The sequence below is a fragment of the Gambusia affinis genome, linkage group LG19 (assembly GCF_019740435.1).
Source record: "Gambusia affinis linkage group LG19, SWU_Gaff_1.0, whole genome shotgun sequence".
NCBI classification, from domain to species: Eukaryota; Metazoa; Chordata; class Actinopteri; order Cyprinodontiformes; family Poeciliidae; genus Gambusia; species Gambusia affinis.
Genome location: NC_057886.1, coordinates 2,966,522 through 2,993,979, shown reverse-complemented (window position 1 = coordinate 2,993,979; position 27,458 = coordinate 2,966,522). Strand labels below are relative to the sequence as shown.

Below are 27,458 nucleotides of genomic sequence, written 5' to 3'. Positions count from 1 at the left end.
ATGTTAAACTTATTGACAAGATTGTAACTGGATTTCTTGTTTAAAGGAAACACTGCCATTGCAATTGTGTTTTTTGGACCTTAGCAGAATATTAAAGCTTTGCACACATAATGGAAACGCAGCTGCCATTTATATATAAAAAAAAAGAAGAAACCAGCAGACAGGAATCGTTAAAAGTCTTTTATTTCACCCAAACATGACACGATTATGGATTTATGCTTCTGTCAGATTAGCCGACACCAGATCAGCGGAGACACTCCGACATTCATAGAGCGTTTTATGATCCCTAACACTTCCAAACGCATCTCTGTGAGGTTCTACAGGAATAACGAGAGCTGCGGGTTCGGTTCCGCTCAAGATTTCAGATCCAAGGAAAGAAAAGCGGGTTCTGTCCGGATGGAGTCGAAGGGCGGCGGCTCACGCTTGAGTGAGAAGAAGAAGAGACGGCTGGTAACATGATTCACCCACAGCATCCTCCATTCACACACCTTTAAATCCCCCCCCCACCCCCCGTCTCCACGGTGATGGTCGGCACGCTCAGCTGCTGATGACGTGCCCCCCCCAGGTCTCATGCTTGCTGCCTGGTTTGAGGTGGGTGATGTTCACCTCCACCGCCTGGATCTTCTCGTGTTTGGGAGGAATGGCGCAGACCTTGTAGGTCACCTCGTCTCCTTCCACCGGGACGTACTCGCCCTCAACGCTGGAAGACAAAACAAAACACACACGGGAAGCAGAGCTTTCAAAATAACTCGGTGTCGGGTCCGTCATAAAAAGAAATCAATTAATCCCATGATAAGTGAATATGAGCTCCATAACTTCCATTTGCATGATGGTTTGTTTTTCTCGTGTCTCTTTGTTTACAGAAGTTTCAGTATCCATTTTATTTGTACTTTATTTTGGACATTTAAAATCTCTCCCAGTTGCAGAGTTAAATATTAACTATTATTTTTATGCAATATATTTACACAACAGTAGTATAACCACTATAGTAAATTAAAATCACTTAAATTTTCCCATTTATCTCATCAGTGTGTCTTTGCAGAGATTCCAGATCCCCGTTTGATCTTTTAATACATTTTGCTTCCCTGAAGGTCAAGAAATGAGCCTTAGAAGTAACGAATGGAAACGGTTTAAACCAGAAGCTTCCTGCTCAGAGTTCGTTTAACTCTGCAGCCTGTCAGCTCATTTTCATCCAATCTGCTGAAATCAAGTCGTTCCATCAGGTTTCGTCTGGATGTACCCATGTCTTTTTACTTCACATCCATGGGGGTGGAGGGAGTGTGTGTGGGAGTGTGTGTGTGTGTTCCTCTGACGTCTGAGGCTGAAAACAAAGGCATCGGGGTGAAGGTGGCCCTCCTACACACTCCTCCCTGCTCTCTGTGTGTGTGTTTCTGAGGTCAGATGACGGTGATTCAAACCAAAGCACCTCATCACAGGTGGGAAAGCAGGGCACACACACACACTTACTCTGAGATGTGGACGAAGATGTCGTTGCCTCCGTCTGAAGGTGTGATGAAGCCGTGGCCTTTGGAGCGGGAGAAACATTTACACACTCCAGAAAACACGGGGCCCTCTGCTGCCCGGGTGGACCTGCAGCACCAGACAGGAGGGGATATATGGAGAGATTACAGGTTATACATTTATATATGTGTTTTAAATCTTTGTTTATGTCCCCTGTGCATCTAATCTGTGGCTTAAAAATCTATTGATGTTGTTTGTTGCAATAGTTCAAATAACATTATTAAATTCCACATTATTAGGACATTAAAGTGATTGAAATTTACTCTAGATTCAAATAAAAGTGTTACAATTTCAGCAGGAACTGAAGTTTTGTCTTTAAATGTCAGGAAATGTAATCCAAAGAGACTTCATTTAAAAAAAAAAAAAAAACCAAAAAAAAAAACCTGGATGTTTTAAGGAGTCAAACTATCCAGGTTTCTTCAGAGACGGCTGAAGGCAGGAAGGATCTCCTGTAGCAGTCTGTGTTACAGTGGCCCTGAAGATACCTCTGACTATATCAGCTTGTTCGGATTGAAAACATAAATAAATAAATCTTGGTAACTGATTGTGGCACGCTGCCATGGCAAAATAAAAGACACCACACCTTCAGCATAAAGGTCTTTCTTGAAAACACACGTTAAAACAACGTACAGTATATTACATGCAGCCTATATTTGCACACTTATACTAACCATAATTAGAGTGTGAAATTAAGCATCATGAAATGTTAAAATGTACTTTATTTTGAAAAACCAACACTGCTGGGTCCAGCCCGTGAAGCTGGTTACTGCGCTGCTTTGAGAAGCAAAACCAGAGACGACAGGAAGAGAAAAGGTGAAAGAAAAGTACATTAGGAAGGTTAAGCTGGAGGTTAACATATGTTGCATTTGAACAGCAGCAACATAGTTAGTTGATACAGTTTTTACTTTGTGCAGAAACGTTTTGACGGCTCCCTGGTTATTGTATTTAATCAGCATCATTTTGTCGCTGTAAAGGAACTAATGTAAATGTTTCACACTGAACCTCCACATGACTGCTACATGTACTATCTGGATAGTACTAATAACTTTATATGTGTGTGTGTGTGTGTCCTCACGCCGAGATGGTCCTGTTCCTGCGTGTGGGCAGAGGGCTGGGGATGAGGAAGTCTCTCATTGGGGAAGGCGAGCGTTCTCTGAGCTTGTAGGTTGGAAGATGCAGAGACTCTGAAAATGAACGAAAAGATTTCACATGAACAAACGTCACACACAGAAGTAGATGAGCTGATAACCAAAACTTCAACACAGACGTCCATTTTTTTTCCCAGAGTAAAGTTTATCAAACAGGAAAGTAAATTAGTGCTTTAGAATTGACCTGGAACAGCTAAAAATGAAGCAAAGTATGCTAAATGTTTTCAGAGTTAGCATAAGGGCTAAAGTGCTAATCCAAAAAACTTTGCACCATTATTAGCACATTAAGTGCGCTCTAATACACACATGAACCAAATGGACAAAACAATACAAAACTCATTTTTTACCTGGTGAACATGGAGATTTTGGGGAGGTCAGCGGAGGGGTCACAGGTCGAGACTCCTGGATGGGCGTGGCTTCAGAAGACATGTTGGAAGAGTCGGCGTCACGGGGTCAGGAGGTCACGGAGCAGCACTCTAAAGATGGAGGGAGGAGGACAGGAGGATGGCTTCAGAGGAGCGACATGGACACAGAGAAACATTTCACCTTCTTCCCTCCCTGGGGACAAATAAACTCTAACCCAGACGCAGTGGCCGACTTGGGAAATGGTCGCACAACTCGTTACCATGGCAACAATAATTTGAGAGCGCTTTGATGTCACTGTGACCTGACAGAGGAGGGAAACCAGATCCCTTTATCCAGCTCTCCTCTAATTGGTTGACAAACAGTCGCTGAGGTTTGATTGGTCAATTATGTAAGAGCTGCCTTTTTATTATTTACTGGCCATTAAACCGGCTGAATAAAGGACTCCAACTACCTCACACCCACCATCAGCTGGCTTCTATAGCTGAGTTTGAGTTGCAGTGAAATCTGATCGGCTTCACATCAAATCCACCAGAACAGAAAGCAGAAAGACTCGGCGCTCTGGAGATGTGTTCATATCTACAACTATAATCACAAATGGTAAGAGAGATAGCTACCAGTGAGCTAATTAGCAAGGGTATATTAGCTGCTAGTTTGCCTCAACCGCCCCAAGTCATAGAGTGCAATGAATCCGTCTGTGTGACTCAAATGTTTGCCTGACAGAAAAGTCTCTCAAAAAGGGAAAAAACATATTAATTAAAAAATGAAAGACATGTGATTAACATATTTAAGGGCAACTTGTATAAAAAAAAAATAATGATTTAAAGCATTTTAAGGCCTTATTTTGCTAACCATATTTTGGGCTATTAAGGGCTAGGCTTTGACTGGTCCACTCCAACCGGTGAGAATAATTTGGTCCAAACCAGTTTGTTGCATCTCTGGCCGTTTGGCGTCAGTATCCTGCTAGATATCCTCAGGTTTTCTCTGTGTTTACCCTGACCTCTCTCTGACCAGCCTCTCTGCCCCAGCAGAGGAAAAGCATCTCCAGTTCCTGAAGCTACCACCACCATGTTCTGTTCAGAGTGCGTTTATGGGTTTATTTATAAATTAACTTTACTTAATTGCCATGTCCACATTGTGCCATTTATGGCAGCTGCTGTGGGATCACAGACAGTGTAATAACCATCTGCAGCTATAATGACAGCCTGTCATTTCTAGCTTTTTCAGAAATGACTAGTTTTTATTGGTTATTGTCTCCCTGAAATGCTGCCATGTTGTCCAGAGCAGCTCGTGTGTAAGGCGAGTCCAAACGCGCCTGGCTGAACTAGACGGCCTGTTCACCGTGGTAACTGGAGCTGCCGTCTCCACAGGATGAATCCAGTTTTCTTCAGCGATTTGATGTAGGATAACATAAACCTCCACAAAGCTACCGTCTTAAAAAAAAACAAACAAAACATAAAGTTGGTGTGTGTGTGTGTTCTGATGGGTTCTTTAGCTGTGTCGGACACGCATGAAGAAACACAGGAAAAGCCCAACTTCCACAGAAACATTGCAAATCAGAGACACCAATAATTCACCAATAAATGATTGATGATTAATTGATAAGCTGAGTAGAGCATCACGCCTCCATGTTTACAGCTTCTCAGAAGAAGACCGGTGAGTCCAAACATGTGAAGGGTTCCTTCCAGTGGTCTGAACACACTTTGCAGGAACAGAGAGCAGAGAGATTCTGCCCTCTGATTGGACTAAACTCAATAAACAATGAGTTAATGCGATTGCTCCCTCTCTGAACAGCATGCTTCATTTATCTTTACCACTTCGCAGAACAACAGTCTCAGTGTCTCCCACTGCCAGCTGTCATGAGACACAACTCAAGTCCACCAGCACAGTGGACTCCACGTCCAATAATCGTCCAATAACGAAGGTTTCACCAGTTATTGGAACAATCAGCGTGTTTTTGCAAAAAGCAGATTATTGTCTGTGTGTTTTTCTACTGATCCAATGGAGTTGGGTTTTTCCTAACCATGGATTTTCACCCTGTGTCGGCTGTGTGACCTGATCTTTATTGCTATGACTAAAAAAAAAAAAAAACGTTTATTGGGAATTATGTACAATAATGTAAATTCTGACAAAATGATTGGAGGGAAATAAAGGGCAACCAAATTAAAATGTTGAAGTTTCACAGTACTGTCAAGGTCAATCTCTATTTTAGGGCTGAATTAATCGTGATTACTGTAATTGTTTATTGAAATTACAGTCAACTGATTTAGTAACTGATTGATCGTTAACTGGAGGATTCACTCAAAAAAAATAAAAATAAGGTAACTTACTGAAAAGTCCCAGAAATATTCAGTTTTAGTGAAACCGAAACTGTACAAAATATATTGATTTCATCTTTAATGTCTGTAAATGTTTTAGCCAAAACCCGTCAATTTGAAACGAAAATAATCTATAACTACAACGATGCAGTATGTTGGATGATGAGTTGTCCTAGAAGTTATTGTGATAAATTGTTGTTTTGAGGCCATTTTCAAGTAATATGACAGATACGGCAAAATAACGCAGGAACACATCGTCAAAGAACAACCTTTAAATTATACTGAACATTAAATTAAGACTGGAACTGGAAGACATTTGAAATACACAAACAAAACAACAGAAACAACAAATAAAATTAATAATCAAGTCTCTGTAAACAAAACTGGCCTTTAAAAAAAACAGAATTTAGTCGTTCGGTTTTTGGTAGAAAGAGAGAAAAATGATAAATCATGCAAACTGAAATTATTGAGCTCATTTTCATTTATTGTACGACTAATCGATTTATTGTGACAAACTCAATGTCTTCAGTAATCTCACCAACCAGCTTGTAGTTTACCAAGCAGCTCTTCTTTAAAAGTGGGAGGTAAAATTAGAGCTGGTAGAAAGATTCATTCAAACAAATGAGACGATCTCATAAATAAAAACCAACCTCTTTTGCCCATATTCTCAACCCTAACATATATATTTTTTTAATTACTTGAATTAATAAAGCACTTATCTTTTGAATCATCAGCTTTCTGCCATTGTGGCTCTATTCTTAGCAGCAGAGATGATCTCTCACAGCGAGTAGAAGAGATAAAAAGGCTTTTACTATTTAAAACAAAACAACAGAAACAATCGTCTTCAGCAGTTATTAGTGATTACTTGAGATTTACAAAAGCCAGCCGACATTTCCATGTTTCCATGTTCAAAATGTTCCACCTTCCTGTTCTTCTCTGCTGAAGTTCACTCTCTCCGGCAGGCTAAATTAATGTCTGCATATATTTCTGACAGGAGCTACACTTTTGGTCTCCTACCTACTGAGCTATTGGCCGGGGTCAATAAAGCCAAAAGACTGTCGACTCGGCGCCTCTAGAGTTGGAAGAAAAGAAAAGAAAAATTGTACTGGAACAGAAAGAATCACTTGATTTGATGAGGAAACATTAAAACATCTTCGGCTTGAACTGTGTCTGTAATAAAGTCGTGTGAAAATGTCGTCATGACCAACATTTGGTTAGATATTTGGTGGAAGGTTATAATTAAATCTAAGCAGCAACTAAGAGTTTATCTTGGCAACATGAAAACAAAAGCTGTATTTAGAACAATATGAAAACAGCAACTTTGTTTAAGAGTTTCTCCTTCCACTCCGTGTTCAGGACTTTGTCAGGCAGACGCAACAAAACGCCGCTCTCTTTGTTTTTCTCCTCCGCTCTCACAGACGTTTCCATGCCCGTTCTCTATGGAACCCCCGTCACCTAATGACCCCGCCGACGCAGCACATACCGGTCCACCGGGGCGCAGCCAGCATGCAAACACCTGATCATTCAAAACGCCACACATCGGCCCCGTGGGGCCAAACACACACACACACACACACCACTCTGCAGAATAACACGCGTGTGGAGAAACAAGCGCTCAGATTTCAGCAGGAAGTAATATTAGCTTTCTACCTTAGCGATTATTTTGCATGCATATTACTCGGATAATTCCTAACAAAGAGCGGCCCCCTAACTGTACAGTATTGTAGAGAGAGCTTTGCTGTGACAGTTAAAGGGGCGGTATCGTGTAAAATTGACCGATCTTAACATTCAGACTAGCCAGCAGCAATTAGCAAACACCTGGAGGAGCTGCTCACCTGCTGGGCTCGTTAAAGGAGCTGCTTCTCAGAGCAGCGCTGGGAAAAAAAAAAAAAAAAAAAACTGTTAGAGGGTTAATAGAGGAGCCATGTTGTGACGACTTCCTGAAGGCGGAGCCTCTGAAGGAGCAGCAGCTTTCTGACTCTTTCAAGGAGTTAAATAAGGAAGTCAAATTTCTTCTAAGTCATATTTGTTTCATGCAGCATTTTTATGACAACTGAAGGTAACAGTTAGTTGATTGTGCTATAAAATGACACAATCATTGTATAGCACAAAAAAATGATTGTAATCCTACTCCTTTAAATATCTAGGAGATGGGATGTTGCATCCAGAGAGTTCTGTGTAGGATGAAAGCCCTGATTTGTAAATATATCCCATTTAAAGATGCTATGAAGTGTATAATTTGCATCACCTTCTCAGAGTTGGGGAGAAGTTTTGACACCACTTGTTTCATGATCCAAGTAATCAGTGGTAGGTAAGATCAAAGGTTTTTCTTACACTTCCTGCTTTATCACTGTAGGGTGGCTACTAATGTTTTTTGTGTTCTATAATATTTATTTTTAGCTCACTAAAAGTTTGGAGAGTTCAGCATCCAGAATGTGATTGGTGAGTTAAAAGTTCAATGCAACCAGAGAGAGAATGTTGCACATTGCTCTTTAAAGCAACAGTGTTGTCATGCGTATACGTGGTAACTATGTTAGCCTGGGTATCAGAGCTGACTGTTCAGTTGTTAATCTTTAGAACATTGATCAGTTTCCAATGGCTAAAACTAAACAATGGCTAAAATATGTACTTTTGCTAAACTTATCAGACAGCTGAGTAATGAATGGGAGGAAGTCGTGATCCTCCCATCCTGCTGGATGAGGCAGGAAATCCAAACTAGACAAGTTTGGAGAGTGAGCTTGTAACCGTGTGACAAAATAAACACACAACCTGAGGGGGGGAAAAAAACAACAACAAAACAGCGCGCAACAATATCCGGCCTCTAAGAAATGAATTTGCGTCGTTCAGGAAAGACTTCAGGTTGAGCCCGAGACGTTTTGCTGCTTTTGCAGCCTCAATTAACCGCTTTGTGAAAGAAGCTTGTGTCTGAGCTAAATCTGTGTCTACATCATCTCTTCTACTGTTACGGCACCCTCACAGGTTCACCCAGTTGTTAGCCTGCGTGCTAAATAAAAATGGAATGTTAGAAAATGCACATTTCCGTTCACATAGAAACGTACATCTAAAAATGAAAACCTAAAAATATTTGAAGTGAAAAACAAATCTTGCAGATAAGAGACAAAGTGATTTTTTTTTTTCCTTGTTTCATCTGCAGGTCTCGTCACTTCACCTTCAGCTTTATCTACAATCTGCATTGACATTTAGCGTGGGGGAGTTTTGCTCTCCTGCTGACAGGCAGATGAAAGGATGCCAGGTTTTTGTCGCATGACAACCACAAACACTACAGATCACCTGGAGACCAAAAGGTCTCATCAGAAATGGTGCCAATCGATTACCTGCCATCTTAGTCTTTGCGCTTTTTAAATCAAAACGGGGATGAAGAGAATCAAATATATCAAAGTGCAAGATTTTAAATATTTTCATCACAACCTGATCAAAAGATGTAGATACTTCAGATAAGTGAAAAACCTGAAACTAAGAAACAATGTTTCAAGGTAAACATAACAAAAACGAGAATATCTGCAATCACATTTTCAGTTTTCAGTATTTCCCCCCATCCTGTGAGCATTGGAGCCTTGGTAGCAGATGTTGGGTCTGTTATAGTGCTGCCTTTGTGAGACAGTAACTGAAATGAATGGATGAAGTGAACCGGGAACATGAGCAGCTCCGGGCAGCTCACTGAAAACCTTGAATACGCCGACCGACATCGGGGGCACCGCGCAAACGCAGCCTGCATGTTCTACAGAGTCTCCTGTGAATATGGACGCAAGTGTGTGAGAGTGTTTGTGTGCACAAGGCCAAATGAGATGTGCCTGTGTGACAGCAAACAATGATCCTGATCTGAGAATTTCATGACTCAGCCCAGCAATGTGCGTCAGTGCAGCATCTCTGTAGCCGAGAGTCAGTCAGACTGTAGCAGCAGCAGCAGCAGCTTCCTGGTCTGGACCTCACTGCAGTCTGCATTTAAACACACTGAGCATGAGCCAGCTGTCAAGGTTAGCACTCGGACTAAAGCTATGCCTCTACAGTGTTTTTATTCATTTTTGCAATTACACTTAAACACAAAGAGTACAGAGACCCTAAAGGGACAAAAATATACTCATATTTTTAATCTTTTCCTTCAATCTGACCCTTTGCTAAAAAGCAACCGACCTCTAAAGCTAATAACTGGTTGAGTCACAGTTGGCAGCAACAAACAGCATCAAGTGTTTGTGACGTTCAGATCATTATGCTGCAGCTAAACCCAATGTTGTTGGAGATTGAGGTCACTGAACTGAAGGTCCAGAAGACAGATTTCATCGTTATGGCAACCCATCCGGGTCCTCGAGAAGCGCAGCAACCCCAGATCAACCTCCGATCACCGCCGTGTTCGACTGTTGGTGCCGACTGCCGTTTCTAGTTTCCACCAGATGAAAGAGCTTCCAAAAAGTCCCACTTTGTCTCCTGAGTGGACAGAATCTTTCCCTAAAGGTGGACAGATTTTTCGATCATACATGAATTCCTCATCTGAAAACCGATTTCATATTTACTCAGATTGAATCTGTCCTATAACACATAGAGGGACTTTTGGGGGTTCTTTCTCGAGGATCAGCATCTCTTCTCTTCACTGACAGCAATGAAGACAGTGAAAGTGAGACCGTGTCAAGCTGTCAGTCACTGCAGCTCAGACACAGAGCAGAGCCGGTAATTATGCCAGCAATGAGTCAAGCAAAAACCATCAATCCACTTGCTTTCCTCTGTTACCTCATCTCTGCATCTACGCCACAGAAACGTTATGGTGGCTCTGCAGCAGAACTAGAACTCATTTGATTATAGTTATCCTCTTCCAAACACTTTCACGATGACCAGCGGCATAAAAATCAGTGGAAAGAACCGGAAGATTGCTGTTGGTTAAACTGTGAGGTGACAACAGAACAGTGAGTTGAGTTAGTCACTCATTTCTTAACAACACGGCTATGATTATGTTCAAGATGCTGCCTTGGTGTTTCTAAGACAGTAACTGTACCTGCATTACAAATGGACGCAAAACCTTGTCAACATTCCACTAATGTGAAAAACAACAACACAATTTTGCATTATTTCTATTAAATGAGAAACAAAGACTCCATAATTCATTTTAGTTTTTTTCCTGTTCAAATATTTGGATATTTGAAGTTCCAGTGTTAAATGCTCACTAATATTTAAAGTTTCTTAATCTTTGGCAACGTGCTCTTGCATTATTATGCCTTTACAATTATATTGCTTGAAAATTGTCTCAAAACAACAATATTATCGTTCGTCACAATAACTTCTAGGACAATTTATCGTCCAGTAAACTTTACTGTGACAGGCCTGGTTTCCATTGCAGCTTTGCGTAATAAAACAATGTTCATACGGCCAAAACAAAGAAACGCACCTCATTTTAGCGACTAAACTTATTGAAAAAAAAAATAAAGTTTTACCAAAACGTTGCCGTGTTTTTGTTGAGCAGTTTCATTTTCGAAATGTCAAATTGTGCAAACACATGGTCAGTGGAAATGCAGATACAGAGACGCCACTGAGCCTTCAGCAGCCATGTTTTCCTCACACGCACGCAGCAACCCATACCTGCCGAGAGTTTTTGTGGTTGGGTTTCGATCCCTGATTTTAGCACGCCGACTGCAAACACAAAAACCGAGAGCTACGAAAAATATGTCTCCATTTTACTTCCACAAACATAAAAAATTTTACTCCGAAGAATTACAGCACATTTCTTCAAAAAGATTTTTTTTTCGGAACCACATTGTGTTTCAAAACAAATAATGACTTCCTGTTTAATATTTGAAAGAGACAAAAGATTTAGTTTTGTGTGTTGTCAGGTCAGGTCAGTGAATCAGTCAGGTCTTGGTGAATCCTTTACTCCAGAAGTTATTTTATGACAGACTAATCCTGGCTGGTAGTAATAAAAATTATATTTAAACAAAATACACTTAAGTTTGTGGTTTTAATGTAACAAGTTCTGAAAAACAAATATGTTTGCAAAATATCACTTACGTCTGAGTGGGTTTCAGTTTCAACAATGCAACATAACCTTGTATTTCCCCTGTTTTGCGTATGTGTGTGTGAGTGTGTGTGTTACCATCAACACACTGACGTTTACAGATCTCTAACCTGCATGCTAATACACCAAGTGTGCAGGCAGCTTCACTGTTAAACTACATCATTCACAAATCTATAATGACTTCCTCAACTTTATTAATAAAATATTTCATTTCTCATTGAGGGCTGCACAGTTGGTAGCACTGTTGCTTTGCAGCAAGAAGGTCCTGGGTTCGATTCCCGGCCCGGGAACATGCAAACTCCATCCCCAACATGGAGTTTACATGTTCTCCCTGTGCATGGTGGGTTCTCTCCGGGTTCTCCGGCTTCCTCCCACAGTCCAAAAACATGACTGTCAGGTTAATTGGTCTCTCTAAATTCTCCCTAGGTGTGTGTGTGTGTGTGTGTGTGTGTGTGTGTGTGTGTGTGTGTGTGTGAATGTCCTGTATGTCTCTGTGTTGCCCTGCGACAGACTGGCGACCTGGATGGATGGATTTCTCATTGAGATTAATAAATTATTTTTAACTGAATAAACCTGTTATATTCACATGCTGTCTCTTTAAATAGAAACAAAAAACAAAACAGAAAATGCTTTTATACAACACTGATGGTGGCACTTTGCAAAGCCTTACTTTGTTTCATGTGGCAATAAAAACGTCTCCAACTGGCTGGGTCACATTCGACTCATGCCGGTGGAATTTGTCCCCTTGTACAAACACCAGGAAACAACGATGTGGAAACGCTCATGTTGCAGACAGACACTTTGCTCGTGCAGGAGTTTGAGAGGTTAATAAAACAAACATGAGCTTCTATAACAGAACTCCATCAATCTTCCTGTCAAGCCTTTATATGCCCCCACAAAACATCCACATCTTATTACTCTTCCTGTCGATTGGCTTCAGCCTCCTGCGAGACAAACGTCTTCACTTGGCATCATTTACCCACTAAAACTATTTTTAAAATCATAAAAATATGATGAGTTTTTTTAAATTATGGCCACATGTGAAAAATACTTCAATGGATGCATGAAAATAAAAGTTACTTTATTTTTAGAAAATAAAGTAAAAATAAACCTTTGAATTGAGTATATTTATTGCTGATCAGAGATCCTAGGAACTTGTAATTGATCATCAACGACTTTCTGTTTCACTTGGAAATAAATCTAAAGTGACACAGGCCGAACCAGGACCCATATGAACCACAGATACTTAAGACTCCTTCTAAAAGTGCTTCCACCTGTCAGTTTTAATAGTTAAACCACATAAATATCTTACTATGAACTAATGCACACAGTAGAAACCATCTTAGCATTAGAAGCTAACATCCATGGTCTTCCTTATGTCTATTCTTGGGTTTACGGTCAATCAGCAACCTGGAATAATGAATGGGACTCCTGGATTGGTTGCTCTGTCAAGTACCACCGTATTCAGCTTTTCAAACTGAGCTGTTTTCAAGATATGCTCTATGGAATAAACCCAAAAGGGTCAATTTGACATAGATTATTTGGAGCAACGTTCCAAAGAAAAATCCACAAGTTCTGAACCACAAACAGGTGGGGGTCCACTGTCGTATAAATATCACTTTTTTGCAAATCCAAAATTCAGTGGTGAAGAACAGCAGCAACAGGGTAAACTTGTGATCATCGAGTCTAAATAATAAATTTAGATCATACCATCAGGTTTGGACAGTGATGCCAGAAAAGAGCCTCCTCTGTCCCACCGCCACAAATTGCTAAACTCATCTGGGATTTTAACTAACACTTTGGTCTGCAAAGTGTAACAAAACCCAAGCAGTTTATGGAAGAAAAGAATAATCTGATGGGGACTAAGACTGATCTTTTTAATCAACAAATACCCAAGATTGGCTTAGCAAAAGAAATAAAAATGGCTGTGGGAAAGTATGGTGGGCGACCTGTGAATACAACTGATTAAATCCATCAATAGCTTTTCATAATTATAGTAGAGCCCACTGCCTGGATAAAAAAATTACAGAATTACAGTAAAATTTAACTGAGCAAATAGCTCTGAGCTTCTTGTTGGATAGTTACTGCTGTGTCCCACTTGGCACCAAGTTATTTAACCCCATTTCTTAAGCAACTATGTGGAAATACAACTTTCAAATTATAACCTCAGTTTGTAAATCACACGCCAGTCTACTGTTGTTTGTGTTCTGGAGGACGGCAAAACTATAGACTTATAAAACTCCCATTTCTTAACTCCAACGCGGTAGTCATACACAGTCACCGCCTCCTTAAACAACATATCTGACATTTCTAACATAAGTACAGAACGATTCAAATCTCCATCTTATACTTTTTTTTACTCGTTTCACCATCAGAAAGCCTGAAGTACGAGTCAGAAAAATGTACTATTTTCAGCTGCTCCTAAGATAATTACGGCTAAGGCGTGTGAATGTTTTTAAATGGTGAGTGACAGCATGTTTCTGTCATTTATTTTAAAACAGAATTTAATTTTCCACGGTTTGAACCACAGCGACGGTACTTTCTCGGACAAAACCCATATTGACTGAAAATGCAGGCTCCTCTTTTCTTGGCATTTTGCCCCCACCCCCACCTTCAAAGGAAATGACCGCCTGCACGCGCCAGGAAAACCCAATTGGACAGCAGAGTTTATGGAGATTTGTCCATTCAAACGTCATTGGGAAGTTACAGGAGAACCAAAGCAAACCTCTACAGCTACAAAGTTCTGCGCTCGACAGCCGAGCCAAGATTTTTCCTGACCCGAAGTCAGACTGAAACTGAGCAGCTAGCCTCTAGTCTAACACATTGTTAGTCAGCTAGCACCGCGGGGTTCACAAGAGTTTGAGCTTGTTAAGTGTTTTAATGGCATCACTCACCTTGGTTCCTTCAAGTTAAGAAGTGACAGTTCTGAAGACTGACAACAGTGTCCAAAAAGAACCCGGGTCTGGTCAAAATATGTGGTTTAATGTTCTCCCTCTGCTGCACAAAGAGTGGAAGAGATGAGGTTCATTCTAGAGCGGCCAAGCGCCGTAAATACTCGCTTTGCTGCACTCTCCCTCTCTTTTTTTCTGAATGGGCGTAACTTCTCTGTAGGAGGGCGAGGGGAGAGAGACGTCATGAGTTACCGTAACAACCGGTGAGAATGGGGAAAACACACTTCCCCGTAAGTATCAGATACAAAGCGCAAAGCAAATGCTGAAATAAAAATTCTTTCAGCTCGAATGGTTCTTTTAATATGTTATCATTACTGGCTGTGTTAATGTCATTATTTATATAACTATTCATTGTATGTTTTTAATATGTTTTTTTTCTTACAGATCTTAAATCTTACAGATTCTTAAAAAGTCACCTCTCCACAGAGAACACTGCATCATACTCAAAAATACCCATACCCTTTTAACTTTTACACAACCACAAACTTTAATAGACATACACCAATCTGATATTAATATCTGTATTGGTTCTGATACTGGAAGAAAAAAAAAATTAGTTTAGTGCCCAATCCATAATCTGTTTGGTTAAATTCCATGCTTTGTACTCTGAGCGACTTCATGTTCTATTTTATGTTCTATTTAGTATTCCTAATTACATTTTCTGAATCATTTGAAAGAAGGTTTGTTGCAGTATATTTCTACATGTTTGACCAAGGTTGTTTGTTGCTTTTATCTGTTTCAGTTTATTATTTTTCACATTGGCTGTTCTACTCCTAATTGCACTGACTGATCAAATTAAAGTTGTGTTGTTTTTATATGTTTGAACAAGATTTTAGTCAACTCAGCAATGTTTTTCTGTATTAGATCAGTAATGGCTGCTACTAAATCTCAGATATTAGTATCGGTATAGAAAGTGAATAAAGTGTATCGTCGCATCCACAAACTAAAAAACATAAAAAATTTAAATTTCCCAAAATCTTTTACGCTACATCTTGACTGGTTTGCGTGTTTAAAAAAGCAAATTGAATCACAGTAATTTTTCGCCATACCATTTTTTACGCCAGGACAAAAGGGTTTCATTTTTGTCCCGTAAGACCAGAAAGCCTTCTTCCACATGTTATTGGTGCCCTCTACATGGCTTGTGGCAAACTGCAGACAAGACTTTCTATCCTTCTTGACACTCTTCCATAATGGTTATGCTTCTGGTGCTAATAGTTGTCCAGTTTTGTCTGCAAGAATCAGCAAGGTGTTTGAAAGTCTTCAAATTGAAGTACTTTTTGTGTGGCACATCAATACAAGTAGACGTGGCCCCTCAGAAACAACTCTGAGCTTGGATAAAAACAAGCTGGAATTCAAATGAACATACTTTTGATGGTTTTGTTTGCTTGTTTTTTTTCTGTTTTGCCGTAAACATACAGCAAAAGAATAGAGCAGAGAGGAGATAGTTTTCTACTAGCGTCGTTTTCAAGGTGCGCTCCGTTGCTGTGGTGGAGCAGAGATGTGTTTGCTTCCCATTGGCCCAACAGATAAGAAAAGTCTCGTGATAGATAACTTTCACCAGAAGGAACTTGGCAGGATGCAATAAAGGAGCAAAGCGCATTTAGCAGGGTTAAAAACTGGCCTGCAGCCAAGCAGCTTTTTAATGTCACGCTGTCACATTCGGTTGAATCCTGGCCAATTTTTGCTTGGAGTCGGTCAACGCTTCTATCAATCCACCCAGTTTTTGGAAAAAATAAAATGAAATAAATCCACCACAGAGTCTCAGTGGGTAGCTTATGGCTATAATGCCGAATACTCAGCGCTCCGATCTTTGTTACTTTCTTATAGTGAAAGTTTTATGACACACTTTTCCACCAGGCTGGGGGAGAAAAAAAAATTCCTGGAAAGAAAGGTGAGTCAGCTCAGGATCAGAGGCAACTCGTCTCACAGGTTGTATCAGAATTTGGAATAACACGGGATTTTTCCAGAAGAACAAAAGCTTTCAGAGCATTTCACTTTTTTCGATATTTTGTAACGTTCCAGCCTTGATCTAAACAGCATTGGAATAGCTGGCTCATTATATGACACTGTGAGACAAACGTTTTTGAGTGATTTGCAAATACATTTTTCAGCCACAATTAAGTAACCATGTTGCCTTCAGCACAGTTTGTGATGAGGGAATAAAATTCTAACATGACATAAAGCTCAAAAATGTCAGTTTTACATAACACCGCCCCTTTAAAAAGACAAAAGTATTCACTTTGTTGGTCCAGCTCTGGCAGAATTTCAGCCTCGTCTTTTTTTCCATCATGCCGGCAGCGTAGCTCACCTATCTTCAGCCATTTTGGTCCATTCTGTTTATTGCGGTTCTTCTCCCGCTCCACCAGGTTGGATGGAAACCTCTGTCAGCCATTTTGAGAGATCTCCAGATTATCCAAATCAGATTTAAGTCTGGACTCCGGCTCGGAGTCTGGCTCTGAATGTCATGTCGAAAAAACAAAACAAAAAAACAGCATTTAAATAACAGGAAACAGTTACAAAAAGAGAGGAAACCGAGACGACGAAATAACTGAAATGAAACAGATTTATTGCATAAACAATGTCTGCAAAGAACTTGCATCACCTCCCACAGGGCAGGGAAAGTGAGAAATGTTAAGATTTCCACAAAGAACTTTCATTTTTGCACACTGCCACCCATACCTCAACTCAGTACTATATCAAGTTAAAAAAAAAAAACAATCGATTATTCGCTCACTGGATGATCCATCAGCTCCAGGGTGTAAAAATCCCTCTCAAGTCCAGCAGAACAGAATAAAACTGAGAAACTGCGGCGTTGCTTCCCAAAGTCACTGTTAGCATTTGGCACTTACATGTGCTCCATTTGAACCCGCGAGTCGAGATTGAAAAAACAATATTAATAAAAAAAAAATTTAAAAAAACCCTGTGAAAATAGAGACAGAAATTTGGAGGGTAAAAATTTCTCACTGAACCAAACCTCAAAACTTGATTTGCCAGCTAACGCATAAAATGTGGCGACTGCAGTAGTGAGAGCCACATTTGGACTAATAGGAGTTTATCTCTCTCTGTTAATGAGTATGCTGCAGCGGGATAAACAGTTTGATCAATAAACACAACAAATAATCATTCACAGTGTGCGTTTCAAGCAGGAAGATCATTGGAGGCGCGCTGCCTCAATTTCCTGTGTGTAATCATTGGCTTCTGGCTAAATAATCGCCCAGTGGTAACAAATTAAAGATTCATAAGACATCTCTCACATAAATTATTTTTGACATTTTGAGATTGGAGTTATCTGCTGTGAGTAACATATTAACTAAAGTGAGATCCTACAGACTAATCCTTTGTGTTTTTGGATTTTTTTGACGTCATTCCGAATTCTTACTTCTGATTCAAATGGAACGAAACATAAAAAAAACAGCCGGTGCTGATAAATAAACACACAAAAACACAAACCTGCTGCACGTGTGCAGGAACAGAAAGTGGGTGTATTTTCTAATCTCTTTCACAGGCTGACATAAAAATCTAAACCGGGACGTTTTCTTTTTCTTTTCTTTTTTAAAAATCTGCACAGACAGAAATTTTTTCACATTTGGAAATTTCTTCATATTAGCAGCAATAAAGAGGCAAATAAAAATAATAATAATAATAATAATAATAATAAAAAAACAAGACAGCACTCAGTGAGCTTTTAAAATTTCTAAAAGAAGGACTGTGTTTGGACGATTTTAAGGTTGAGAGCGTTTCTTTAAACAGCTCTGCGTTATCGTTCAGTGGTCAGAATGTATAGCAATAGAACAGGGGGGCCGAAAGGGGGCCTAAAGAGGGCCCAAAGGGGCGGCATCCTGAATGTTTTAGTTCTCTCCCTGCTGGCAACAACAACCTGTTCACCATGTCAATGTTCTCCTTACGCCTTCTAACGAGCCATGATTGGATCCAGGTGCGTTAAACCAGGGAGAGAACTAAAACATGCGGGAGGCCGGCCCTCCAGGACCCACTTTGGGTCATAATGAACTCAACTACAGTGTTACCGTATTCTAATAAAAGACTCATTTCAATGAGTGTTTGCAGGGAAAAATTTTAGGAGCGCACCGATTTCCTTAATTTTGGGAGATCGGCCGATACTTACATGCGAAGCCGATCTTGTATACCTCTTCAAAAGGCCTAAAAATGTTGCAATATTTAGCAACATTTCAGACAAAAACCAATCTGGATCGGCCAAAATAAGAATGGGCAGGTCAGATTATTTTTAAAATATTGCCCATCATGGATCGGCCAGAAAACTGCAATCGGTGCACCCCTAGAAAACTTAAATGGTTTCAAAAAGCTACTTTCGTCGAATCAAATTTATTTCAATCACATTACGATAATCTCATCAATAAAATTTGCTTTTAAGTGTCAATTTTACAAAACTGTGAATGATTGAGACTTAAATCCAGACTTAAAAAAAAAACCCCAGGAAAAACAGGACAAGAATGTGTCATCGTCAAACTCAGCCCAAATAACGACATACAATAGAATCAACATACATATTAAGATAAATTCATATATTAGCTAAATATAATATATACAAATAGAATACATAGTATCTGACAGTAGTTGACAAGATGAAAAGAGACATAAAACTTCAGTCTCTCTCTGTGGTTCCTGGTGTGTGCGCGCCATCATTTCAGTCTCACGGTACGACCTCTCCTGACCTCTGCGTGTCATTATCTGACCTTTAGCTCCGCTGTCTGCCCTCAAAGTCAATCTGGATTGGCTCAGCTGTGGAGTGACGGGGTAAACACAGGTTACAGGCAGGGTAACCTGAGTGGTTCATGACTACATCCAAGTAACGGGAAGAAGAATACCTCGGAAGCGAATACCTCTAAAATCACCTGGAACTACTGTATCAATACGACCCGGTGAATCTGCAGGCTCGGCGCCAAACATGTTTTGAATGGACAAGGCAAGGATCTGGCGCGGGAACGAGGGGATGCTTAACCTGAGTCCGTTGTCATGCACGCAGGAAGAGGGAAGCCGGAAGAGATTGAGAATGTGGTTGAACTTGGTCTGTACAGCGGAGGGGGAAGACTGGCGAGGACGGCCGAGCTCCTAAAAAAACAGAAAACAGATAAAAAGGGCGAGACGATGACAAAGACGGCGCAGGTGCGGCTCCCGTCGTGAACGGCCCTCCTCTGTCCCACGTCACATGGTTCTGCTGTACTGTATGCCGGTTTTGGAGGCAATGTTGGACCAGGGGAGCAGAGAGCGCAGCAGCGACTGGGCCTGGCGGTACAGCCTCTGTGGGATGGAGCAGGGGCTCAGGCTGGCCAGGGTGGAGCCGATGTGCTGGATGTAGTCAGTGCAGCGCAGGGTTAAGGAAAAACTCAAGATTACAAGGATTCCTATTTATGTACTTCCAGTGGCTTTAATGTCTTGGCAGGTTTGCAGTTGTACCAATGGCAAGTTCAACCAACACTGTAGTTAGCAGAAGCTAATGCTAAAGTGCTAACATCCAATCTAACCAATTTGTTTTAATTTTGACATACCTTACAAGCTACATAAAACTCTCAGATATTGTAGTGTAATGTTTGTATCTAGTTCCCTGCTGTCTGTATTTTATTTTATTTTTCCCCCAACAACTTTACGTCATAAAGTTATTGGGGGAAACGAAAAGGATAAAGATGATGAGGAGAGGAAGTGAACTGCTGCGTAAAGACCCACTTCAAAATAAGAGCATGAATATATATGTCTACGCACTTGAAGAATTCTTAAGGCGATAACCAAAACTTCAACACAGATGTCAAATATTTTCAACTGAAAGTTTATAAGACAGTTCCACCAAAATACCTTATGGTGGAAATCAGGTGCGTTAAATATTTTCAAAGTTAGCAAGAGCACTAAGCTAAAAATTAGCTTCATTATTAGCAGAAGTATGCCCACCACTACTAAAATCCTAATAAAACTCATCTTATTTGGATATTTTAATGTGAGAAATTGTTAAATAATTAAATAAAATTCAACAATACTATTGCACAACACTGTAACCAATCACTTTGCCTCATTTTTGCTCCCACAAAAGGATATAATATTGTCCAGGGTGGATGACCGCCGTTAATGTAGAGCACATATGTGAATCCGTCTTTGAGGACGCCGCGTATGGAGTAGTAGTAGGGAAGGTAGTGGTGCTGCCTGAAGTCCCTGTTCTCATAGAAGTGGATGGCAGTGTTGTTGGTGGTGAGGACGTGCAGGTAGATGGCCTTGCAGTGGTCCTGAGCGGTCGTCGAGATGTGCTCCTTCAAACTGTCCAGCAGTAGGGAGCCTGGAGGGTCAGAGGGGAATGAGGAGAGTCAGAGAGCTCCATCAATGAAATGGGTGACAGAAAATGTCTTAGAACCCATAAATCGACCCTGATTTCCTCCATTTGGGGAGCTTGACCAACGAGAGACTGATTTTATTCCGCCTCTGGTTCAATGCACAATATTTCTCTGCCTCCGCACAAGAGCAATCAGCAATAACAGAAGGAGAAAGAACAAAGTTATCCGTTCTAGCGGTGTGCGTACAGGCACACAGGCCTAAAGGCCTTGTTCTTGATACAGAGAGAACATCATGTCTTCAGCATCAAACTCTGACTGTACATGACAGAAGCCAACGAAGGTATGGGAGGAGGTCATAGGAGGCCACAACAGAACTCTTTGGTGTAAACTCCACTTGGCAAGAAAGAGGAAAGACTAGTACGATCATCTGTCACGGGATTTTGGTCAACAATCTCCTTCTCTCAGAAAGAGCACTGACCGTGTGCATGGCTGAGTCGTCCAGCATGAAGATGACCTGAAACACAGCCAGGACAACAAACGAGGGGCTCCATAAGGAGGACTTCATGTTCTGGAGCGGTCCGGCCAGTCTCTAGAACCGAACCCAATAGAAAACATTCGAAACTCTCCGTTTTTCAGCAACAGCCCTGGAGAAGATCTGCTTGGAGGACAGGGGCAAAATCCCTGCTGCAGTGAGTGGAAACCTTAATAATTAAAGGGGCAGAGTTATGAAAAATCTACCTTTTTGAGCTTGTTATAATTTTATTCTCTCTCCAAAAACAGACCTGGAGTGTTGCTTTGATTCTTTCATGCATGTTTGAGAGAACTTTTAATCTCCCATGGCAACCATTCAGCTGTGCAAAACGCCAGGAGGGACAAAGCTCCGCCTTCAAGGCGTAGCTCCTCCACAGAGCTGCAGTCTCCTACTCATCTCCGTCAGACTTGCGGGCAGCAATTAGCATCTGCTGAGCTCATTATAGCAGCTACTTCTCAGTTCTACACTGGTATAAATGTTGTTAAAGGGTTAATGGAGAAGCCATGTTGTAGTGACTTCCTGAAGGCGGAGCTTCAGAAGGAGTAGCGGTTTTTAAAGAGACAGAGGCCCAATTTGAAGGTGTTAAAATTACAAAGTCTAATTTTATTAAGTTATATTTGATACAACGCATTTTATAACAACTGAAGTTTTCTGATTGTGATATAATATTATTCTATGCACCTGGAGAATGTGTAGTACTGCACCATTATTAAAAATTATACAATGTGATTTTTCTTGATTTACTAGATCCAGAAAAATCTAAGAAAATGGAAACGAAAACCTGAAATACTGGCAGTGTATCAAATGCTTACGATTCCACCCTGTACTTTGGAGTAAAATTTCAAGGAATAATACTCTACCATTTTTCCTGCATTGTGGATGTTAAATTTAAATAAAGAGGCAATGGACAAGACATACTTTTAGCGGTTTTTCGTTCCTTTTTGAAGGTATGAATAATTTTACAACAATCTGACAACAGAAATAAAAAATTACAGGTTCATTAAATAGAAATGAATCGTAGATAACTTTAGGAGAACATGGAACTCCAACATTATAAATTCAAGTACGCTTAAAAGCACAAACATAATATTTGCATGCGTGAGACTTGAATGACTAAACATTGCCTCCAAAGAGATTGGATTGGGATTTATGTTGATATTGCAAAGTCACTGTATTGTTTATCTATCAAAAACTTTCAAGACAGTCTAAATTGGTCTTCCATTTAGTATCAAACTCAGGTCCAACCAGAACTCTTAACAAAACCCATGAAAACCATCAGCTTTGATTTAAAAACAAATTGTTTGTGGAAGCAGTTGTACCTATGCCGTGTTTCCTGAACTCTTTGACCACTCCCAGGCTGAGGATGTAGGCGACCTGTGTGTCCACAGGAAAACTGGAAGCCAGGATGTCTCCATCCTAAGGCACAGAAAAGATCATCAGAATCTGGAATTCCTCCTGATTATAAAACTTATAAAAACTTATTTGAATTGTCCAGTATTTGTATTTATACCTGACAGTGCTTGGTAAAACAGATCTTTCCACAACAACCCTAAACATGTTTTGAGTTTTCTCTCTCAATATAACACGTACTGCATCTCTGTCAACACAAACTAGCCACAGGGAAGGCAAATTCTACAGATGCAAATAGTTCCCAATGGAAATTAGGATGAAGAACATGGCCCAAGTGAGCGAAACAGATTTTTAAGTCTGTACTCGACACAGTTTTGTTCTCACCATGCATTTTGTCCTTCATTCAGACTAAAGTTTCTCTCAGTCAGAGGTGTTGGGTTTATGTAATTAACACACTAAAAACAGACCATCTGACTCTTTAGACATGTGGCTGGTAGAGTCCCACCTGTTCACAACATTTCCACAGAGAACAAGTTCAAACTGCTCATTCCAGCCACACCACAGGACCGACTGACCTCCTTGTGTACTTTGGTCCGGCTTTTGATCTCGGCCACGATCATTCCCACGATGTTTCCTCTGAAGGTGGCAGCGAGGGAGAAGAACTTCTTGTTGGAGGTGATATCTTGATACCATGAGTCTGGGTACCTGGAGACAAATGTCGGACAGAACGACAGATGCAAAAAATATTCACATCCCTTGGAGATTTTTTTTTATTAAGTCAGCACAGTGGTGGGCACGGCTAGCTAAAAAATAAGCTCCTTTGGCAATAAACCACTATTGACAAGTATTAATTTTCTAAAGTGCTACACCACCACAGTATTTAGTGAAAGCTAATTCTGAGCACTACACTAACACAGTATTTAGCAAAAGCAAATGCTAAAGCGCTACACCAACATGGTGTTCAGTGGAAGCTAATGCTAAATTGTGACACTAACATGATATTTAGTGGAAGCTAAAGCTAAAGTGCTACATCAGCAGTTTCTAGAAAAAAGTTAGTGTTAAAGTGCTACATCAACAGTATGTAAGCTCTTCAAATGTCATTTTTATTTATATCATTAGAACACTTTGGACTACTAAGCAAACAAATGTTCACTTGTTTTGCAAGGCAGAACGTGAACCGTCTGCGCAAATAAAGGTAAATAACAGATTCCCTAATTCTTGGTGGGATTTTTATGCTTCATTATTCAACATTTTGATGTGTAACAGTGGGATTTGAAAATTGTTTAGTTTGTGTGTTCTATAACTTTGTATTTGTGTGTGTGTGTGTGTGTGTGTGTTTTTATGACGTAAAGCACTTTGACTGATTGATTCGCAGAGAAGTTCAGAAATCACGAAGCTTACTCGATGGGGAACCAATCACCACACAGCAGTTTGACATTCTCTATGTCATCGTGACAAAGGAAGCGGAGCTGGACTTCACTGAGAGCTGTGGGAGGCACCACGTCACTCATTCACACCTGCAGAGGTCAACACACACCACAAGTTAGTCAGTCTGCATTTACAGCTTCAGGATGCCTGACGGTCGCACGTCAGTCGCTTCCAAATATTAACTGGTTGAAGTAACGGGGTAGAGCGAGTGTTTGTGTCAACCAGGATTGCATGAGTATGCAACTTTGTCAGAATAAAAAGCATAAAATGTGGATCCAACATGTCTTAAATCCTTTCTTTTTTTTTTTTATTAAAGATAACAGGATCTTATTTCCATTTTCACCTGTTTAACTAAAACACAGTTCAGAAACCAGCAGCAAACAGTATTACGTTCAGAGATCATTACAAAGATCATTAAAAAAAATGAAACATTTATAACTGATTTGTTATGCAACTACTTCCTTATGTTGCAGCTGATTTCAGGAGTAGAGCAGCATAATCTGTCAGATTAAAATAAGCAACACTTTATTTAAATCCTAAAAGTGAGACAAGCAAAACAGTCGCACAAATTGAACTTTTTCACCTTGTGTCAAACACAATATATCTTTAAATTTTTCTTTTTATTGCTTTGAAGTCCTCAGACCTGGTAAAGCGCTAGACAAACGCAGGCCATTTACAAATTAAAAAGCTGAATTTATAAGCAGTTCACTCATTCTTTCATGTAAAACTGTATGCTGGAGATTTTAGATTGTTAACTGGAGAAATGAATGAAAACCAAACATCCATTTTCCTCCATTTCTCAGGTCAGTGCTGCGCTGTGTTGGATTATCTACACAACTTCCAAACAAAGCACGTTGGGGTTTGTGGTCGTAACGTAACCAGACGTGAAAAAGTTCAAGCGGTATGAAAACTTTTACAAAGCTCTTGATATTCTGATTTTTATTTTGTAAATGTGTCTCTGTGTGTTTATAGTGTACAAGGTTTCGCCCAGAGAACTTGCTAAGCCTGGTGGTGGAGGCGCTCGCAACTCATTCATCCAGCAGCCCATCGCGCTTTTGAGTTAAAACATTTTTAAAGTTGACAGGGAATTGTAAAATATCACTTGTGTCAATTATGTGTTATTGGAAAGTCTTTAAAAATTCAAGCCTGGTGGCCCGCCAGGTTTATGATATACTGGGGGAAACCCTAGTGTATGTCATGTGATGTGGGATATCTGTTCTGCATAACAGAATTATGCTGTACAACAGCAATTATGCTGAGTCAGGTGGATTTCTTTTTCTCGTTTCCTGTTTATAAAAATGTAATAATTTAGTTAAACTTTAGCATGATTATGTAAAACCCTTTGGAAAAATTTTTGCTTTTGCTTTTTAACTTTCAAACAGTTGTTATTATACTTTCACAAGTGGGAGAAGCCGATTAGCATCTCTAAAGCTCAAATGATTCCAGAACTTTGACCCCAAATTCTACAGGAAGTGAGCAGGATACAGACAGGAACCAAATTAATCCATCAACCATAATTAATAAGGCTCATATGTCCACCTGCAAAGTCTTCCTAAACACAAAGAGATATGAAGAGGAGCGGCTAAAGCTAACGAGGTGGGTTAGCATTGCTGGTCGACAATTGATGATGTCATTCAGGACATGCTACTGTGGAATATCGTCTCTGCTCCCCGAAATTGAGCTGTTATAATGTCACTACAGTCATACAGCAAAGACCTTCAGTCAGAGGCCTCTTCTGATTCGCTACAAGACTGACTGCTACCAGGTGATCTTTGAAGATAATCGGACGATATAAATTACAACATTTAATTTCCTTTTGGGATAAATAAAATATTTTTTTAAATGAATACAAGCAATGATATGGTTGATTTTTTTTTCTGGTTCTCATTAATATGCTCTCTATGGAGCTGCGGAGTTGTTTGTAACACTGTCACAATCCGCTACAAGCATCATGAACTTCTGGCGACTTATAAGACTGAGCTCAGAGCAGGACAGATGATGCATAGAGGGCTGAATAGTTTTAATTTGTCATTAAGATAAACTATTAGAATAAATCACAAAGTACACATGAGTTAAGTGGGAAACCAGCACGCTGTAAAAGAATGCCTTATTGTCCAATGAAGCCCAAATATCTGCCAGCTACCACACAGGCTAACCCCGAAGCTAGCGCTCGGTGGCTAAGCTAACTTACCTCGTTTCAACAGTCGTACCCGGAGGAAAGTGGAGCAGCACTGAATTCCCGTGCTATCAGTCGGTTCTGTCACTACTTCGGACACACCATGGTAACACCTCGGCTGGTTTCCAACCCTCAAAGTCGCCTCATTCCGGAGCCACTCGAACGCAAGATACTACCCCAGTCCCTGGCTCGGACAACAACTGGATGTTTTCTTCCTGTTTGTAACCTGACAGGCAAGGCTTCTTCTTCTACTACATAGTTAGACTGGCTCACACAATTATTGGCACTTTACTGCCACACACCGGCTTGAAGTGAAAAATGACTGCGCTTTTTAAAAATGTAAGAAACTGCTTTCCTAGTGTCACTGTAACTGTGCGAGCTCTTTGTTTCCTCAACATGAAGGCAGTTATTTTGTCTCCTTTCCGTTCTCCGATCCTCTCGTTCTGAGTCTGGTTCTGATTCTGCTGGAGTTTTCTTCCTGTTGTTAAACAGCTGCTACATGCTCATGCAGCAACCTCCAGCTATCAGGCTTAGAATTGTTAAAATTCATTGCTACCAACACTGATAGATGCAGAATATTACAATGTTACATCAGTTTTAATTACGTTTTTTTTTAATTCGTCTGAACAAACAAAATTAAAAACAAGAAAATATGTACATTGACAGCAGGGAAAAAAGTTCTATGGGATATAGAATGAAGTAAAAACTGTATATTTATGTATAGGGCCACTTTCTTGACAAACAACTTTTACTATGTCGGGTTCAGGTGTTTCACAGGCGCTGGGGCATCAATCCAAGCAGATTTGATTTGAGATTTAATTTTTCACAGGTACTTGAGCTTCACCTTTTGTCTAGATTAGAAAGCAAGTCATCGAGGTGTTGAAGCTCATCGTTTATTTCCTGCCGATGTATCTCAAAATCCAAAATCATTAAAGGATCTCAGAGGACATGTCTGTCCATCACCATGGACAGAAAAACGAACAAACAAACAGAACTATGCACAAATGGAACGAACACAATTTTTCAATGGAATTTTTTTTTCTTAAAAAAAAAAAAGGAAAATTTTTCAAAACGATATTTCTTACACTATTAGTATTATTTGTAAAAATTATCTGCATATGTCACATGAAAACAGCTAGCTTGTTATATTGCATTTATATCTTAATAATAATAATAATAATAACTGTTATTATTATTATTATTATTATTATTATTATTATTATTATTATTATTATTATTATTATTATTATTATTATTATACATTTTATTTGTATAGCACTTTTCTAAACACTCAAGACACTTTGCAGAAATCAAGTCAAACAGAAGACTAAGTACATCAAACCAAATCAGAAAAGGAGA

The 27,458-nt window shown here is 39.9% G+C and overlaps 2 protein-coding genes across 6 annotated transcripts; both read right to left on the bottom strand.

Moving 5' to 3' along the window:
• Window positions 1–166: 166 nt before the first annotated feature.
• On the bottom strand, window positions 167–3,148 carry carhsp1 (calcium regulated heat stable protein 1). The gene is made up of 4 exons (XM_044099250.1): window positions 3,017–3,148; window positions 2,597–2,705; window positions 1,468–1,590; window positions 167–700 (listed from the first exon to the last, which is right to left on the bottom strand). Exons 1-4 carry the CDS (start codon window positions 3,096–3,098, stop codon window positions 538–540), a joined length of 477 nt encoding a protein of 158 aa, XP_043955185.1. The 5' UTR covers window positions 3,099–3,148; the 3' UTR covers window positions 167–537.
• A 13,497-nt stretch (window positions 3,149–16,645) lies between these two features.
• On the bottom strand, window positions 16,646–26,354 carry nat15 (N-acetyltransferase 15 (GCN5-related, putative)). 5 transcript variants are annotated; one of them, XM_044099246.1, is made up of 8 exons: window positions 26,115–26,349; window positions 23,897–24,012; window positions 23,071–23,200; window positions 22,465–22,561; window positions 20,384–20,618; window positions 19,506–19,658; window positions 19,299–19,408; window positions 16,646–16,775 (listed from the first exon to the last, which is right to left on the bottom strand). In XM_044099246.1, the coding sequence occupies exons 2-8, from the start codon at window positions 24,004–24,006 to the stop codon at window positions 16,705–16,707; spliced, it is 906 nt and encodes a 301-aa protein (XP_043955181.1). In that variant the 5' UTR covers window positions 24,007–24,012; window positions 26,115–26,349; the 3' UTR covers window positions 16,646–16,704. The 5 variants fall into 5 exon arrangements, 3 of the variants coding, with proteins under 3 accessions (XP_043955181.1, XP_043955182.1, XP_043955183.1); XR_006369005.1 differs by lacking the exon at window positions 16,646–16,775 and adding an exon at window positions 16,866–19,078 and having other exon boundaries at window positions 19,180–19,408; window positions 26,115–26,332; XR_006369006.1 differs by lacking the exon at window positions 16,646–16,775 and adding an exon at window positions 16,866–19,078 and having other exon boundaries at window positions 19,192–19,408; window positions 26,115–26,332.
• Window positions 26,355–27,458: the final 1,104 nt, after the last annotated feature.